The sequence below is a fragment of the Chaetodon auriga genome, chromosome 6 (assembly GCF_051107435.1).
Source record: "Chaetodon auriga isolate fChaAug3 chromosome 6, fChaAug3.hap1, whole genome shotgun sequence".
Lineage (NCBI taxonomy): Eukaryota > Metazoa > Chordata > Actinopteri > Chaetodontiformes > Chaetodontidae > Chaetodon > Chaetodon auriga.
The window spans coordinates 12,316,653-12,334,154 of NC_135079.1; the positions used below are offsets into that span (position 1 = coordinate 12,316,653).

Sequence of the window (17,502 nt, forward strand, 5' to 3'; positions counted from 1 at the left end):
CTCACACCAGCTGATGCTGCGGCCATATAACACAACACGCAATGAAAAGGCTGGAAATCATCATATTAGCATTTTTATGTTCGTTTTTAAGCAATTATAGGGTGAGGGTTAACTTTTTTGTTAGTGCATGGGGCACTTCGTCCTGAGCATTGAATTCTGAAAATGCTGATTGAGAGAATATAGCGAACTGTTCCTCTGCACAGATGCAATTTCTGATATTACAGTGAAACTTCTTTGCATTGTCGTATTTTGAAGTGTATTAAAGACAAACAACCTCGATGTTTTCTATAATTTAATCATTACAAAATCTAAATTTACAATACAAAAATGAAATAAATATTCAAATACATAAATAAACAGAGAAGGAAGAGCTTTAGGTTTATTATGTCACAATGCTAGAAAGAGGCAAATCACAGTCACCCAGGAGATAGTCTCTTTTCAGGGTGCACATTTTGTTCACCACTTTGAAGCGAAGGGACCACTGGCTGAGGTCTTCCTCTGAGATACTATCAAAGAAGAAATCCTCATTGAAGATTGGATTACGGCTCTTCCTGATGACTGTGCTGCGCTGCTTCTGGACTTTTCCGGGAACTAGAGAGAGGCTAACGCTGCAGTTGATAATCTTGGGGTCTACAGAGAGAGGATAGAGGCCCTCAGCACTGATCAGTCGGACCCGTAGTCTTTGGTTATCGGAGCAGTACTCTGCTGAGAGTCTCAGGCTGCCATCTTTCCCTATGGGTACCATTCTTTCTTTCATTACCCTCTCTCTGTGCAGAGTCAAGTCCATGGGGAAGATGGTTGGCGGTGCCAGGCTGTAGCTACTGGGCAGGCCTTCAACAAGCCCCTCTGATGCCCTCCTCATGACATTGGGGCTATTGTCTGTGGAGCTGCCTTCATCTGTGGACAGGGAATTGTTCCTGGACACCATTGCCTTCCTCATGTTCCTTGACAACAGCAGTTCATGGCTCAGTGCTTTGAAAAGGGAGGACTTGGCAGGGCACCTGGTAAGCAGCGGCGAGCTGAAAGGAGAGGACTCAGTAGAGGAAGTTGTATCGCTGTCCAGAGTGGCCTGCCAGTTCAGGGTGTATCCTCTCGGGGAAAGCCTGGAGGTCAGGGTGTTGAGGCTGAATGAGGAAGGAGAGGAGGAGGGCGAGGTGGAAGGGGAGAGTTTGGAGCACATGCTGGATCGACTCTTGGGCAGCAGCAGGGGAGAGGAGCCGGGATCAGAGTGGAAGAGCGACTCCTTCCTCCTGGTGTGGGGGCTCTCCAGTAAGGTGCAAAAACCATAGCAGGTCTGAGCTTTGGCCAGGTGTGGGAGAGACAAGGCGGCCTGGCTCTGGGGATCTGCATTGGTGGTCTCCTCATCACTGCAGCCATCACAGGGGCCCTCGTCCACACTCTCCACCTGGATAATGTGAGGGTTGATGGGCTCATGACGTGTGACCTCCATTTCAGGGACGGCCCTCTCAGACGGAGACACCTTGACAACGCGGGCAGCTCGGCTCTGCTCCGTGTGCTTCATCTCCTGCAGGGATGGGATCGTTGGGGGGATGCAGAACTCTGGGATGTTGTCTGGGGTGATGACGTTAGGACAAAGGGAAATCCTTTTCAGCTTGTCCCCTTTTTCTCCGAACATAATGTCGCCAATTTTAAAACTGAGTTCTGCTGATGGGATAGGCAGGTTAGATCTCTCCACTGACACGCGGATCTTCTCCACCACCCACATGGGTCCTCTGTTAGAAATTAGGAAGCTCTGTATAATCAAAAGGAGGCGCTTGTAAGTTGCTGTGTTGTGCCCTGCAATCACACATACATGAAGTCTTTCAAACAAAACTGCATCATAACATCTACTATCACTAACTTTGCGAGAAGGCTTTCTTACCTTTTATTCTGAAGATAATGAATAATCCACAAGGTTGTCCTGAACAGGATGGACTGAAGGCTTAAAGTTCAGGCTGTTGTGAGAAATGTCCGTAGCTCTCTTCACAGCAGATGGAGGTTTCTCTTCTGTCAACACCCACACATCTGTGGCTGTTTGAAAGACCAAGACAGTTTAAATGAAGCAGGAAACAAGTGAATCTAACACACGCCCCCCTGTGCTGCTCCATCAGGATCCCTCCCTCCCTCCCTACCTCCCTCCCTCCCTCCTCGCCCACTGGTTCCCATGGAAATATCCAAACCACAACAGAGCTCAGTGGCCCTGTTGTAGCCGCTGGACTGTTTAGCAAGATAAGCTTACAACAAGTGTAGAACAACTGTGCACAAACAAATGGCAGGAATTTTAATTCACGTGTTTGTATTTCCATTGATTTAATATAGACTGTGTATTTGACCTCCTTGTGTGAGCATAAACAAGGTGATCTGATAAGATTAATTTTTAGTTTACCTTTCAGAGGCAGGAGTTCAAAGAATACAGTTGGCCTAGTTTTAGAGTTTAGGACAGCCGCAGTTCAATTAGGCCACTGCCTAATAAGTGTTTCAGTGAGCACAATGTTTAATAACTTGCTGCTTAAGTCCTTGTGAGATTCAAATGAATGCAGCTTGTCCTTGATCCGTCTGGTATTACTATATTATATATCTGCTTGTTTCTATTCTGTTTCACACTCATTTTTAAAAGAAATATTAAAGTCCACAAACGACACATTCTATTGCTTCATCATCTGTTTTTTTTTTCTTTGGAAAATTCTTGTATCACCACATACATATGATCCCAGTCTGTCAGCCTGATATATTTAGATGTGAGTGCATTCATTCATCCGCCAACACTTCCTGAACACCGCAGTGTTGGTAGGGCAGATCAACAAAGTCTCTTTGTCAGAGACGTGGTGTCCGAGAAGTCAACATCCGTGTTGAAAAGGACAATGAGAACATTGATTAAGATTTGAAAGTACTAAGCACTGTGCCTTCAGCCTTTACTGAAACATCGTCATGTCAGTGCTACCCTCTTGTGGTTGGCCGTGAAGCAGCTGTATTATGAATGATCACCAAAATACATGACAGAAAGCTGGATTTGTGGTGAATCTGCACGAGAACACATAGAACTTGGTGGTCACTGTATATCATCCAAAACAAAAAAAAAATGCACACACTATTTTTAATTGAATTAAATTGAATTTATTTATTTCTTTTGGATGCTTACAGTGGGATGCTAACGCAACAAGGACAGTCCCTTCAGTTTTGTCTCTTGGCTTTTGCTTTTGGCTTTCTCCATTGAAAGGCGGTCAGGGAAAGTGGATTGATCCTGGCAAAAAGCGTAACTGTTCCCTGGCCAAGGTTCAAGTGGAGTGACTTGGTTACCATGTGTTACCAGGCACTGAAGGACAGGATGATGTCAGTGCTAACAGGATACCAGGAAAGTGTCCGAAATGAGGAAACTTCTCAGAAGTGTTTTCCAGAATGTTCACATCAGTAATTTGTGCGTACCTTAAAACATTTTGTGCCTCTCAAACCAATTATGAGGCCAAAATGACTTTGAGGTAAAATATAAAGAATCAGTAAAAAATTAAAAAATAGAAAACAGTAAGTTTGTTATATCTCCTGATGAATATTAAAATGTTCCCCAAACTGAAGTTGATCCGAACACACATGCACAAACATGCACGTGTGCTGTGAGTCTGCTCTGTGTTTGTGTGTGATACCTGCAAACATCACAATCATAAATACTGTTTTACCTCATCAAATGCAACATGCATATTAACTGGCAGGAGGAGAAATTCAGTGCTGTGTGGTTGCCATAAACAGCAGATTTTAGGAAATAACTCAGCGCTTTCTGAGATTCACATGAAGGGACGAATCAAGGAAAAATATCCATCCAGACCAGGGAGATGGGTGACCAGGCCTCTTACAATATTTGAATATATGTCATACAACAATTCTTATCAACTGCTATCTAATAAGTATCAACGCTTTGATTAAAGCTCTTTTCTCATTTTTCAAGTGGCTCTGCATGGGCGCTTGAACATCTCCATTAGGGGGCAGTATGCGCTCAGGTTAAAGAACAACTGCGAGAGGATAAACCGGGAGGAAGATATTAGTCTAAATGAAGAACTAAATATATTCTAAATATTACAAAGATTTGCAAACCTATAAATCTAATCAAAATTATCTTTTCAAATACTTAATTATATTCCATGGTGTATGAATTAATTATTTATCTTGCAAAAAAAAAAAAAAAAAAAACAGTCATGCATTGTTTCAAAAACACCTCAAATAAACATTCATTTTTTCTGAATGTCTTTGCTTTTATATTTATTTCATGATATTGTGCTAATTTTGCTGGAGACTGAATCCCAGTCACAACATCACCTTCCATGTGCCATTGATTTTGTGCCAGAGCGGGATGAAGCGCAGTAACACGGGCCGTCTTCCGCTGATGGTCGCCCTGCTGACACGCTTTCGGCAGGTGTACTTCACTGCACAAATTCAAAGCAATTTCAAAATAAAAGACAAGTCAGTCACTGAGATCTTTCCGTGCGTTCATCTTTACGCAACTGTCAGGTCTATTTTCTCGCGCAGGATTATCTCATCCGAACCAAAAATCCTGCTCCTGAGCGTTTCAATCCATCCTGATCTGCCTCCATCGATGATGATCAGAAACCACGGGTGAGTGTGACGCCGCTTCCTCTTTTCGGCGCATAGATATGCGGTCGTTTTTCTCTCTCCCCCCCACCTCATCCCTCTCTCTCTCTCTCCACTGTACGATAAACGAGGAGGGGCTTGATGCCGTGGAGGAGGCAGGCAGGCAGGCAGGCAGGCTGAGCTGACCCGCTTGCGGTGTGTGTCGCCCTAGCCTACATCCAAGCCAGGTCGCATGCATTGACGAGTGACAGACATCAGGTAGGACATCGCCTTCGTTTTTTGAAAAGCTGTGGTTTTCCTGTGCGTTTTGAACCCTGGCGCCTTTGTCGGAGGTGCTGTTCCTCCCGAACGGGCTCACTACACGGAGGCGGACCGCTCGGTGTTGGCTCAGCAGAAGCGCTGGAAACATTTCATATTAACAGCCTGTGGACGACCTTTTCACATGATTAGTGGGATGTGTTCCACTTCCACACACCCCCACCCCCCTCTCTTCTCTTGGATCTAACATGAGTCGACTTGCTTCATGTGGTGCGTTATTATAAGCCTGTCACATCTATTTCTTCGCCTTAAATGTGACTGCCTGCTTTTGACATTGACAGATAAAAAGGTAATAAGATGCATATTTCATTGCCATGCTTGTTTTGGCGTTGTTGCTGCGCGTGTTGATGAATTAGGTTTGTCGAATTTCGTGCTTAGAAGTAGGCTAAATGGGCAACTAGCGCTGCACAGCTCCAGCATCCTTGCTGCTGTGCAAAGAAATGTGCTGTACAGTAACTTGGACTTGACCTGAATGTTATCTGGATCGGCTCAACATCAAAGCCACACGGACGATGTGAGGCTGTGGCGCGCATGCAGGGATGTAGGCTGATGGTTTACAGTAGGCCGACAAAAAATGTGGGCAGACTAGGGCAGGAGATTGTCTGTAATGGTCAGTTTGGGCAAGTTTGTTGAGACTGCTACAGCCCAGTAATCCTTTGCCCCAGTGATAAAAAAAAATCACCCATTTCATGGATCCCAGGAGAAAAACGCCCACCTGCCTGCTTGCAGAGGTCAGAGTGCACGCTCACCTGGCCTCACCTATCCGGCTGTTACTTTCTCCTCATGCAGGGAGGGATTGAAGGGCACAAGCCACCCTGCTGCCTCACACAGATGTGTGTGTGCTGCACTTATTTATGAGCTGTGACATGTGGTTGTTTCACACAGGTATGGGGCATTAAATGTTAGTCCAGCACAGTGACAGTGGGGTGAACGGGCCACTCAGTAAACCCCTGTACTGCATAGCTTTTCCATGGTTGGTTTTACATTATTGTTTGTGGAACAAATGTTTGAGTGTCGGGCCGACTCGCTGTGCCAAACCACATACACGCCAGCCCCTTTTGACATTCTCATTTACTGAAGAAGCTATGAGCAACTGTTTGAAAAATCCCACCCCACCCTTCCACAGTATAGAGCAGCTGAGCATTTTGTACAAGAGGCATCTTGGAGATAAAGGGTCAATTCAAGGATACTCGTGGGTTTCAAAGCGATATCGAGGAGTGACGTGTAATTAGAAAAGTCAAGCTGCATCAGCGTGATGCAGACAGCTGGGATTCGGGATGGCTCTATCCAGGAAGATGCTGATGGGAATGCTTGGGACTTGATTCCAACTGGGAGCACACATACTCTCTTACACTCATACTAAAAATGTGCTCCCAGGTGGAGCTCTGAATAAATTTGTATCATTTCTCCGTCCGATCTCTCAGTCTTACCTTGACTTGTCCACAGTACTAATTACATGCTAGATGGCTGCACCCTGGTTTGACGAGCTCTGTCTTTCCGGTCCCTACAGCATGCATACAGTGTCTCCCGACTAAACAGATTTTGACAGCTGGAGGTGTCAAGCATCACCAATTTTGCTTTGACGCTGCAGTCTGCTCATGTGTGATGGAAGAGAAGTCTCAGCGAATATCTTTACCTTAACATGTATATAAAAGCCTGAAATGTTTCTTACGACCAGAAATGTTGACAGTTGACCTTAACTCTAGCATGATCTGAATTATGTTGAGTACCTTATCAATGATGTATATAATGATAAAGGTGTAGATTTGCACATTTTGTAGATTTTCAGTTACATTCTATCTGTATCTGTAATATATGTCAGCCTATTTTCAGAGAGGGTTAGTGATAGGGTCACATGCACACCCTTTATAGCATCTAGATAGAAGATTTATTGAATGGCAGATTGGTAAAATGTGCCAACAGAGAATAATCTCCAGATTACGTAGTGCTGGAAAGGCTTTATGAAGCATAAAGACCCTTTCCTTATAATGGAATTGAGCAGGATTGTCTGTAGGATTATTGTATTTATGTTTAGACTAGCCATAACAGATTTGCTCATGGTGTGTGCATATATGTGATTGTTTTTGCGTCAATGGGTGGACACAGTGTTTGCAGTAGGAAGAGCAAATAACACCATGCATTCAGGTATGTCATTTTGTTGGTGTGCTGGAGCTTTGCGAATCCCAGCAGTGGTACACAGCACCTGTTGGTCCACAATATGAGCCTGTGTTTAAGACAGAGGTGCAGACCTTCTCAGCCTGAGAATCTGCATTGAGCACTGTACACTTCCTCACAACATCGTACGCGGATATAATTAGATCACAGCAACAGCAGTGTCACAAGCTCATATGCAGCATGCATCTGCCAGCGGCAACTGATAAAGGCTCAGTGTTCCATCAAACAAAACACTAGACGCTATTCACCAGACCCAAGGTCAGGAAAACAGTGTTTCGAAGCGTGTGCCAAAAGAAAGTTTTAAACATAAAAAGTAGCACAAATTCGTGGATATCATCAAGATTCTACGTTTCCCCCTGCCTGAGCTTTTAAAATATTAAATGTTGCAATTCTGCTGTGCAGTGGTAATTAAAACCAAGCACTATTTAAATGGTGCCTTTTCCCCCACTCATTGTCAGCTATTGAAGAGGCCATTACCAAAGTGATTCTGTGTTATGGGAAGCTATTAAGGGTGTCTCTGCTACAACAACTTCACACTTTCAACTCGGCGCCTAATTTACTGGGAATCGCAAGTCTGGAACATTGTCATGAGATGTAGCGCTTTTAGTTCGCGTTCATTCGAAATCCTGCAACCCAGAGAGAAATACGCAATTCTCAGCCTGTTCCATAAATAACAACAACAAGGTTATGCGTTCCCCAGCAAGTATTGTGATCCACAAAGTGTTGAGAACAAGCAATCGCTGAAGGCGGCGCCTAAACCGTGTTTCCGTGCTACTCATTAGAAAGTGATTTTCCTCTCAGCTGTTGCAGTTGCTCTGTCATCAAGAACACATTCCTGGTCGGAATTCCCCAGGAAATGTTCAGTTGGAGGCTGGGAAGTAAGGGCTCTGAGAGTCACCAGAGAGTGTGATTGTTGAACCATATTTAATGCATGAGTGTGTAGGAGGTGGAAACTAAAACACACCCCATGCTGTCGCTGTGACCCAGCCTTTGTGCTTCATGTTTACCAGTGAAATAGATCTCTCCTAGTATGTATTTTCTCCCCGCAGTCGCTGTGATCACAGCCTCTTTAGGGTCTGGCTCGCCTCCAGATCCCTTTCTATAGAACAAGACGTAGATGTATAAGCTGGCTGCCATTCACGCTCCGCCAGATCAATCTGAATTCATAATTTCCGGTACTTTTCCCAACAGATGAATGTGGCAGGCAGTCAATATGGGAGAGCTTTAACGCAGATGGACCTTTTTTTTTTTTCTATTAGCAAACACTTGACCACATTCCCAGTGTGCTTTCAGATTTGAAGTAAGGTTGATCTCACTTGTAATTAAAGATCCTAGTGGCATCAGATGAAATTGACTGCCTGCTTGATGAATAGTTGTTAGCAATTACATCAATGTGTTCGATATCAGCACGTCCGCAGGTCACTCAGTTGTTGAGCCTGTTGATGTGAACGAGTTTAAGGTATTAGAGTTTTGCTTGACTGTTTAACTTGCAGAATTGTTAATAATAATGTTTTGGTTTTTTTTTCTTTTCACTGAGGTTAGAGAGCTTTTTCTTTCCGTTTGTGATCAGATCAGCTGAGCCTGAGTGCAGGACATCACATCATGTACTATAGTTAATTTAATCATGAAACAAAAACAACCAATAGGTGAAGGTGAACAGTCACAAAAGCTGGCAGTGCAGGGTGATGCAGTACTTACCAAGTATTTACTGTACATGTGGTCTAAACCAACACGGCTGTGCTAGTGATGCGTAAGCAGACTCGAGAAGTAGGTCAGTAGATGCCGGCGAGTTGTGCTTCCGGTCAGAGGCAGTGGCGCTTCTCATCAGCGGGTCAGATGAGATGCCAGTTTGAAGTAGCAGGCGACAGGTCTGAATTCACCGTCATGCACACATGCATGGTCCTAAATTGGGTTATAAAAGATGTGAGGGTTCCCTGAGCATCAGCTGTCAGCTTAAGTGAATAGCTGTCGACTTACCTTTTAGCTGCCTGGCTGCTTTTATATTCTGATGCAAGAAAATTTAGGTACATTTTGTCAATTGTGGTTAATTCAATTAATATGTTTTCACCTAATCTCTTTGTGTGTGTGTATGTGTGTGTGTGTGTGTGTGTGTGTGTGTGTGTGTGTATGTGTGTGTGTTCGGAGATAGGGCTATTTTGTTGAAGTGTAATTTAGCAGTGAGTGAGCATTTGTGCTGAAATTTTAAACAGTTTGCTCTTGCGCACGTCATATAAATTACTTTGTTAACATTCATTTGCACTGAAGTGTCAATGAACTGGTGTTCAGTTAGCGCTGCTTAATTTCATTGGGAAAGGAGTTACTGCTGCAGAGTTTGTGCAGTTTGAAGTCAAACGTCTCAGTTTTGGTGTTACAGGGGAGCGAAACATGACCCTCTCTGCCTGAGGCAAACTGATTATTAGTGGTATATATCATGTGATACATGTGCTAAAGATCATGTGATGCATAGCCTGCTCTGAAATGGTCCAGAGTGGCTGAACTAATGCTCTTTCTCTGTAACATGCCTGTTTCTCTGTAGAACAAGTTCGGGTGAACACAATTAAGAATTTGAGTACACGAGCAGCTGATGTACATTATTCTGTTAAAGTCAATATTTTCCCATCTGTTCCTGCAGTGCAAGCGGCTGCTTTGGTTTTTAATGGTCACAGAATCCATAGAACAGTTTATCACCTGGAAGTCTTTGTTGAGTTACAATGGCTTCTTGTGCCCAGTGAATAGTCCCCTCGTTGTAACATGCCCGGCGTCTTCTTTTACTCTATTGTAGGTACTGGTGCTCGGAGCATCTAACTGCCAGGCTTTTGTTGAGGAGGGTGTTTGAAGTCACACTCAAAAGAAGACTGCGAATTCACTGTTTTTGTGCATTTGTGCACTTCTGAAAGGCTGTGTTTTGATGCATAATCAAAGAAATATTATTACTTCTCTATGTACACACAGTACACTATATATGTTGAGAGCTTTAGTATCCTATGCTGTAGGCCTGCGACTAAGGATTATTTTCAATTTTAATTAATCTGATGATTATTTTCTTGATTCATCAATTGATCACTTAGTCTATAAAATATCAAAAAATTGTGAAAAATACTGATGGCAGTTAATTTTCTTTTCAACTAATTGATTAATCGACAAATCGTTGCAGCTCTGCTATTATGTTATTATTCGTGCTCTGCTACTGGGAGTGTTTTTTTGTGGCCAACATCACAAAGAGGTGCACTCTCAATGGTTTTGATGGTTCTTATCAGCAGGCTGGGAGTGTTTTTCACTGGCACAGGGTCTCCCAGGAACGCCACAGGAGCAAGAGGTCAATGACAGTGGGGCACAGATCCTAGTGATGGAGCCACTTGCCATCGATCTGCATCAATGATACATCACAGCCAAATACAGCTTAGTGGTAGGAGTCCTCCGCAGTACATTTTAAGACATTAATCATTCGATGAGACGATGAACTGTTTATTTTTACACCTGTGACACAATTGTCTGACATACTGAGAAAAATCCAAGAGCAGTGTGAAGTAATCGCCGTCTCTAAATTGCCCGTGATGGGAGACGTCCAGAGAGGTTGAGAGGCTTCACACAGTTTTTGGACAGAGGGAGGTGCGCCGGGACAGAGGTGAGATGAAATAACACACAAAGTAAACAGAATGATATTGCTGCTGAATGGCGCCGTTGATCTTGTTTTAGGGAGAATTGACAAGGCAGTAGCTTCACATCAAGGTTAATTGAGGGCCATCAGGTCCTTTGTGTGTACAGCAGCTGTCAGGCTGTTTTTGTGACTGCCCGAGGAAAAGGACTCTCCTGTCTGAAGAGCAGCACTGAAATTACTGCTATCCTCGGCTCTGATCCTCTGCAGGCTGCCAGGGTTGCTGACCGAGCGAGATCTCCCCCCCCCCCTGTCTGTCTACGCAGGGCTATGTAGTGTCAGCACCTTGAGTCTCAAAGAAGAGCTGTGGACTCTCTGACACACTCTTGTCGAAATGATTTCAGATTGGCCGGGCGGAAGTGCATTTAGCAGCTGGAAGCTGTACTGTATATAGTGATTGTGTTACTTTAGGCTCGTATATTCAGCTCATCAGCAGTGCAGTGACCTTGCGTTGAGGGCAGAGGGAGTCTCTGGTTACCCTCGGCGCAAAGCAATATCTAGGATTACATCCATTGCTCAGATTTTAGAGATGAATTGATAAAGTTGACTCAGGAGTCAATGACATCATTTGGATCTGATTATTTTTACTCTTTTATCTGGAACTTCCATACAAACAAAAACAGCTGCCTCACATGAGGCAACACTTAATAACAATAACTTCTTAATAACTTCTTTCAACATGGAAGCTTTCAGGTTCAAAAAGAGTGCAACAGAAATGCAATGGAGGTGCATTATGGCCACCAACTGTCACTCTCAGGTCATGTGAGAATGAGGTAAGCCGCTGCCCTAGTCACATGACCTTGTGAAGCAGCTGGATTGCCATGTCGCACTGCCCGCCTCGAATGTACAGCAGAGACTAAAGCCATTTTTTCTCTGAACCCTGGACAGTGTCTGCAGAATCAGGTCCGGACATTGTCCAGAGTTGTCCTTTTCACGCATGTAGCACATTTATCCGCATCAAATGCATTCTGGAGCATGCAGGAGGAGGAGGAAGAGGAGGAGGACTCATCTGTACTGATGATTTTTGCGCGGATATCAATATTACATGATATCCTCCACAGTGGCAATGTTACTTCTGCTTTCAGCCATGCTTGTTGCTGTGTGGTATGACATCATTACATCAACAAGTCTAAGTGACCTTAGTGGAGCGTTTAGCCATTCAAGAGCTCCATCTGTTCACACATACAATAACAGGGGTTGGTGGAGACCAAAAAAGAGAAAGAGGGGATTGGACTCACATTCGCCCGGTAGTCAGAACCAAAGAACCAGAGCCAAAAACTTTCAAACCGCGCTTAATCCTGGTGACCAATTACTTGGACCCAGACAAACATTTTGTTTCCGTGGTGCACGATAGCCCCCAAGAACAGCATCTAACATCTGTTAATTGTACAACTGTTACATTCATCTGCCCTCTTAATGTGTTGCCTCAACCTTGGTTGTTATGCTGATCCTCTGGGTCGAGTGCAACATAAATTTTAAATGGTCTCTGTGGGAATAAGGTCACCTGGCCTGATGGCACAAAATCATTAGCAGAGGAGGAAATTTTAATTCAAGTCAGACATTGATTATACAAAATCCTGATGTTTCATACTGTAACCTTGTTTGTCGGTGCGCTGTTGTTCTTCGAGCTGAACGAGAGCTGAATATAAATGCTGACTTTCTTCAGAACATGCATTGTCTGGCAAATCAGAACGGACGAGCTGACTTGAGTATGTGTTCAATTTTCTGTAACTGTGTCAGCAGCCACTGAAGAGAGGGAGAACTCGACAAGCTCCAACAAGCAGATTCTAATATAATGTCTCGTCTCTCCATCATTATATCCATACATCGTGGCCTGTTAGTGGCTTTGCATGACATCGGATGCTGGCTTAGCATAACATGCAGAGAAGCCGAGGATTGAGCCTTTGTTTCTCGGGAACGCCTCCTGGATCAGTGAGTTTGGGTATAATTACACTCAACAGAACTGAGGAAAAGCTCATCATCTGACCTCTGCACAGGAGGAAAGAAAGCAACTCCAGGCTGTAGGAGCTGTTTGATTATTTCCCTTCCTTTGCGCTCTAATTTACCCCCTGTGGCTATTCTGTTGTGACACTGGTCCAACCTGCTTGTGAGCACGTGCAGTACGATAAAATAGCTATTCAGTCGAGTAATCATGTTATTCACAGTACTGCTGAATTCAAGTTAGTGAGATATCAAAACAAGTGGTCGTTGTTTCGATGATGCCCTGCCTGTTCAATACAGCACGACATGATTGGACAGCGCTTTATGCAAGACATTATGTTTAAACTGCCCTATATAGGAAAACCACTATATGCCTGCTCTATGCATGTGCTTGCATGTTGTCTCCCCAAGCACTCAAGCTGTAAGAATCGCTCCTTTTCATTTCATAAATGCATGATATCTGGACCGCTAATAAGTGTATGCAATATTAATTGGATAAAGCAGTGGCTGGCTACTTAAACAAAGTAACGGCTTAGTAGCTTTGATTCCAAATCCTTAATGAGCTTTCCTGTATGAACGGACGACAGTTCTGTAGTGGAAAAAGCGGCCGCGTCTGCTACCAGTGTGGTCGATGTTGAATCTATATGGAATATTCAGGTCCCAGTGGAAAAGGATATTTCAAGCATATTAAGGGTTAATCATGAAGTGTAGACTGTTAAATTTTGCATCAAGTATAATGTTCGCATCTAAAGGCACCTTGAAGCAGATCATCACTGTTTTTTTTTTTTTTGTAAATTTGACCACTTTCTTCAGGGAAGAAGTCGAACAGCTCCAGCGTTGGCTGCAGCGGCTGAAGCGCTGCTGGCACCTCAGTAGATTTGTTAACATCCCCATGAAATACTGAAGCATGTGTCATATTTCTGTCAATGCAGTTGGCATAGGCGAAGAGGATGCTGTTGATTTGGATTACTGGGGACCCTTGTGCAGTCACACAGTGGCTAATGCCGTGGCATTTGAGGATGACTTGCAGGCCTGGCACACATAGATCAGAGCATTTCCTGTCTCCCTCTTTAAAACACACGGTGCACATACAAACTCTCCTTCTGTCGTCTGCTCACTCTGAATACAACATGAGGAATGTATTTAAGCATGGCAAATGTTTTATATGTTTCAGCATAATAAAATGCTGCAACATTCTGCAGCTAGGACTTCTGTCTGCCCCTTCATATATGCACTCGTGCATGACAAACGTGCATCGCTGAATTAGAAAGACCATGTGCTGGCTATTGCATACTCGCGATTGTCATTACTAGGAGGCTCTTGCAGCAGTATCTGCTCGTATCGAGAAAACATCAACACTTTTTCTCACACTGATGGATGTGAACAAATTGCTCGGGGTGCAGGCAGTGTGCTGTTCCAAATATTTCAAAAAGAATATATAATGCAAAAAATCAAACAATCATCAAGAATGCATGGCACATGTGCCTTTTACTTGTTTTTTTTTTTTTTACATCTAATATTAGAAAAGTTGGAGACATGTATCCGTTCTTTGTACAAATGGAGAATTTAAAATGATACGGTGTTAATTTCTTGCCACCATCGCCATCTGTTCAGTCCACTATATGGCAGCTGTTTGCTTCTTTCTCCGCCAGGTCTTCGGTTTCTTCAGACAGGAGATTGATGGACCTGCAGCCAGTGGGGGGTAGCTGCCCACCCGCAGTGGACATGCTACCCTGCGAGGCTTTATAATCACAAGATGACACCCTCTTGCTACAGCCTGGCTGAGGTGGAGTCATATAACATAGGCAGGTGTGTGTGCCAGCCTGAGGTCAAGGGTCATTCTGCCTGGCGATCCCCCCTTTGAAGACAGTATGATGATGTGCAGCTTGCTGCCTCTGGTAGTTCCTCATTTCCTCTGGTTTGTTTGTCTCTGCCATTATCCTTGCTTTCTCCCCTTTTCATAATCCCAAATCAAATGTCGCCCTGCCACATGTGGGATTATTGATGCTGTTATTTAATGACTGTCAGGATCTTTGGCATTTATTTGCGATCTACGGTCTACGTATATGGAGAGCTCATTCTGGGAAACATGCACTATATTTACAGTTTGATTTGATTTCTCTGTGCCTGGGAAAAGGCTGTCATAAATTACAGGAATCTCATGGAGCGAGGCAGTGTGAAGCTTTATGAATTCCCCACTGGGAGGAGGGACAAAGAGACGACGGAGGAGGCTGTGCTCTGAAAGGGCGATCTGTATGCAACTTCAGTGGGAGACAGCATCCTTGACACATGGCACAAGCTCAGAGACATTGCTCAGAACGTGGCTGGCTTGTCATGTAAGGCGGCTCACTGCTCGCATCAGCCTGCAAGCCCTCCTCATTCAGCAACTCTTTGTGCAGATAAGGATTGCTAATGGTATTTTAGGAGGATCTGCTTGGTGTTGCTAGTACCAAGATTCCTGGGTTTATTTATTCCCAGCAGTCCTTTAGTGAGTGAGACTAACTTTAATTCAAACCAACAGCACTAATGATGCACTGCCAATATCTTCTGTGCATACTCCAGGCCTGCACATCCTGGATGTCTCAATGAGATGGATCTGTCTGCCTCCCTTTGGTGCAGAACCGTGGGACTAATTGAATTACACATCCCCCTCCCTAGCTTCTCAGTCCCATGGGAGTGCACAGCTAATCATTTGGAATCTCTGCTTTTCAGAATCATGGGGAAGGGCAAGTGTATGAGTGGTCCTCCTATGAGCAGGCGACTGTACAGCCTTTGTTGTTTACTTTTCCATAAAGTCTCCATAGCTACCGTAGGTTTGGATGTCGTCGCTTCAGGAGGTTGTCGACCTGTTGACCTCTGAAGGCTGTGGTGCCGCCACAGCTGGTGCCCAGATGTACCCCACGATACTGCATTGCTCACAAATGAAAGAGTTCAATTGAGGAAGTTGGCTGATGAGTTTTCCCCAGAGCACAATATTTAAATTTGATCAAGTATAGCAATATGTGTGACCTCACTCCACACATTTGCTCGACTTGATTATGTTGACGCAGTTAGGTTTTGTTTGGATTCTGTCTTTTGGGCGAGTCTGTATAGGCCCCCGAGCAATGAGTGGTGTGAGGTACGGATGTATGAAAGACATGTAACATGGAGACTAAAAGAAGTGTCTTGGTGTCATGACCTAAACCCAACAGGAAGTCAGGCATTTTGAATTTACAGTTTGTACCATTTACAGCTGTTCTGATCAAAACGCTTTTGCAATGCTAAGTGACAAAGTTTTTGAGTTGTCACTGAAGTACATGTTTGTGGTGTGGAGGACAATTTTGAGGTTTTTGTAGCTTGCGCGTACATGGTTGATAAGAATCCAGGCCTGAAGACATCTACAGGCCAATAATCAGTTGCAGTCAGAGCGCCACCTACTGCCAACAGGAAATGATTGTTTCTGTCTGGCAGATTCACCAGATCTACCTCAGATGTCTCCTGAAAAGCTTTAAGACCTTGATGATTCTTTATTGTGAAGCTTGTGAGTTTTCAGTGTCCGATAGTCCTGAAAACTCAGAACTTCGTCAACCAACTTACATTAACAACACTGTGACTGCCAGGCCTCCTGACGCGTGCAGGGCTGCACGAGCCCGTTCATTTAATTTATTTTACAATTTGAGGATATTATAAACTGGTTTATTGTTGGCGAGTTATCAGGATAATGGACCTTTCCCTGGCCTGTGATGTGAAGGAGAGGTGTGACCTGAAGCACAAAAGCATTGAATGTCGAACCTGCCAGAAATCCTAAGCTCACAGCTTAATAATGTGACAAAGGATGTCGTGAAGATTAACTCTGAACCCAATTAAACCCAGTTTACTTAACTGCACTGGGGCTCATGTAAAGCATCGCATCATCTCGAGAGCAGAAATAACACGTAACAAATGAACACAGAGAGTGCAGGAGAAATGATTGCACTGAAACTCTAATTGATTTTTGTGTCACGAATGCTGGGTGATACTCACTGGAGGTCATACTTTACCTGCCTTTTCTGTTTACATTAAATTGATTTTCTAATTGCTTCACTTTTTGTCACGTTGTTCAGTTCATGGCAATCACTTATGAGCTCAGAAAATTGGACTCTAATAGTATTTCATAGAACATGACCCTGGATCTAAATGCTAAATTGCTGCAGCGAGGAAAGTATGTTGTATGTTAGAGAGGAATTGGTTCCCCTTATTTGCCCTCTGTCAAACATTGGTAAAGCTGTGGTGAAACGCAGGACATTAGGTGTCCCTATCATCTCCCATTATGAATCCCTCCGTCTGTCTGCGGTGCTTTCGTTGTCGCCCTCTCATAAATCAGATTTACTGCTACATCTGTAGTGCCCATGCTAATGAAGTAACACCCAGTGCAGAGACACAGCATTGATTTCATTTCCTGCCTCTCTGGCTGCTCCCTGGGTAGCTTGATGGAGATTACACGACAATGTCGTATAAAAGGAGAGATTAAAGAATCTGTATCCAACCGGAGTGTCACAGCTGTGTGCTCAGCCTCACAATTAGATGCAAAAGTTGAAGAGAGAGCAGCAGAGATGGCGCTCCGTACCACGGGCTTCCTCTCGCTCCCTACAGATCTGTGGAGCGTAACTTTTTGTCTTGTTAACCCAAGCTGGATGTGGAGGTTGGCAGGTTCTTTTCACTCCCACACATCTCTGCCAATGAATCGGATGATATTACCCCTGTCAGAGATCTGCGGAGAGGCAACGATGAAATGGATGGGTTGTCCAGTTATTAGAGAACAGAGGAGGGCACAATTCATTGCCTGCCTGCATCCTCGCCTGCCTTCATGCACATGT

The 17,502-nt window shown here is 44.0% G+C and overlaps 2 protein-coding genes across 7 annotated transcripts in view; one reads left to right on the top strand and one right to left on the bottom strand.

Annotated features, from left to right (window-relative positions):
• Nucleotides 1-285: 285 nt before the first annotated feature.
• c2cd4a (C2 calcium dependent domain containing 4A) lies at nucleotides 286-2,032 on the bottom strand. 2 transcript variants are annotated; one of them, XM_076733675.1, is made up of 2 exons: nucleotides 1,883-2,032; nucleotides 286-1,797 (listed from the first exon to the last, which is right to left on the bottom strand). In XM_076733675.1, the coding sequence occupies exon 2, from the start codon at nucleotides 1,724-1,726 to the stop codon at nucleotides 383-385; it is 1,344 nt and encodes a 447-aa protein (XP_076589790.1). In that variant the 5' UTR covers nucleotides 1,727-1,797; nucleotides 1,883-2,032; the 3' UTR covers nucleotides 286-382. The 2 variants fall into 2 exon arrangements, with proteins under 2 accessions (XP_076589790.1, XP_076589791.1); XM_076733676.1 differs by having other exon boundaries at nucleotides 383-1,753.
• Nucleotides 2,033-4,399: 2,367 nt separating this feature from the next.
• The window catches only part of tln2b (talin 2b), an 82,119-nt gene continuing 69,016 nt past the window's right edge, over nucleotides 4,400-17,502 (top strand). For 2 of the 5 annotated variants that reach the window (XR_013077255.1, XM_076732750.1), the window contains exon 1: nucleotides 4,400-4,836. The gene's annotated coding sequence lies outside the window, so the exon portion shown is untranslated. Of the gene's footprint in view, nucleotides 4,837-5,162; nucleotides 5,186-17,502 lie in introns of those variants that run through there. The other 3 variants (XM_076732749.1, XM_076732747.1, XM_076732748.1) reach the window with 3 other exon arrangements.

Coding starts and splice junctions, on each gene's coding strand:
- c2cd4a (XM_076733675.1), bottom strand. CDS start 1,726: ATGTGGGTGGTGGAGAAGATCCGCGTGTCAGTGGAGAGATCTAACCTG.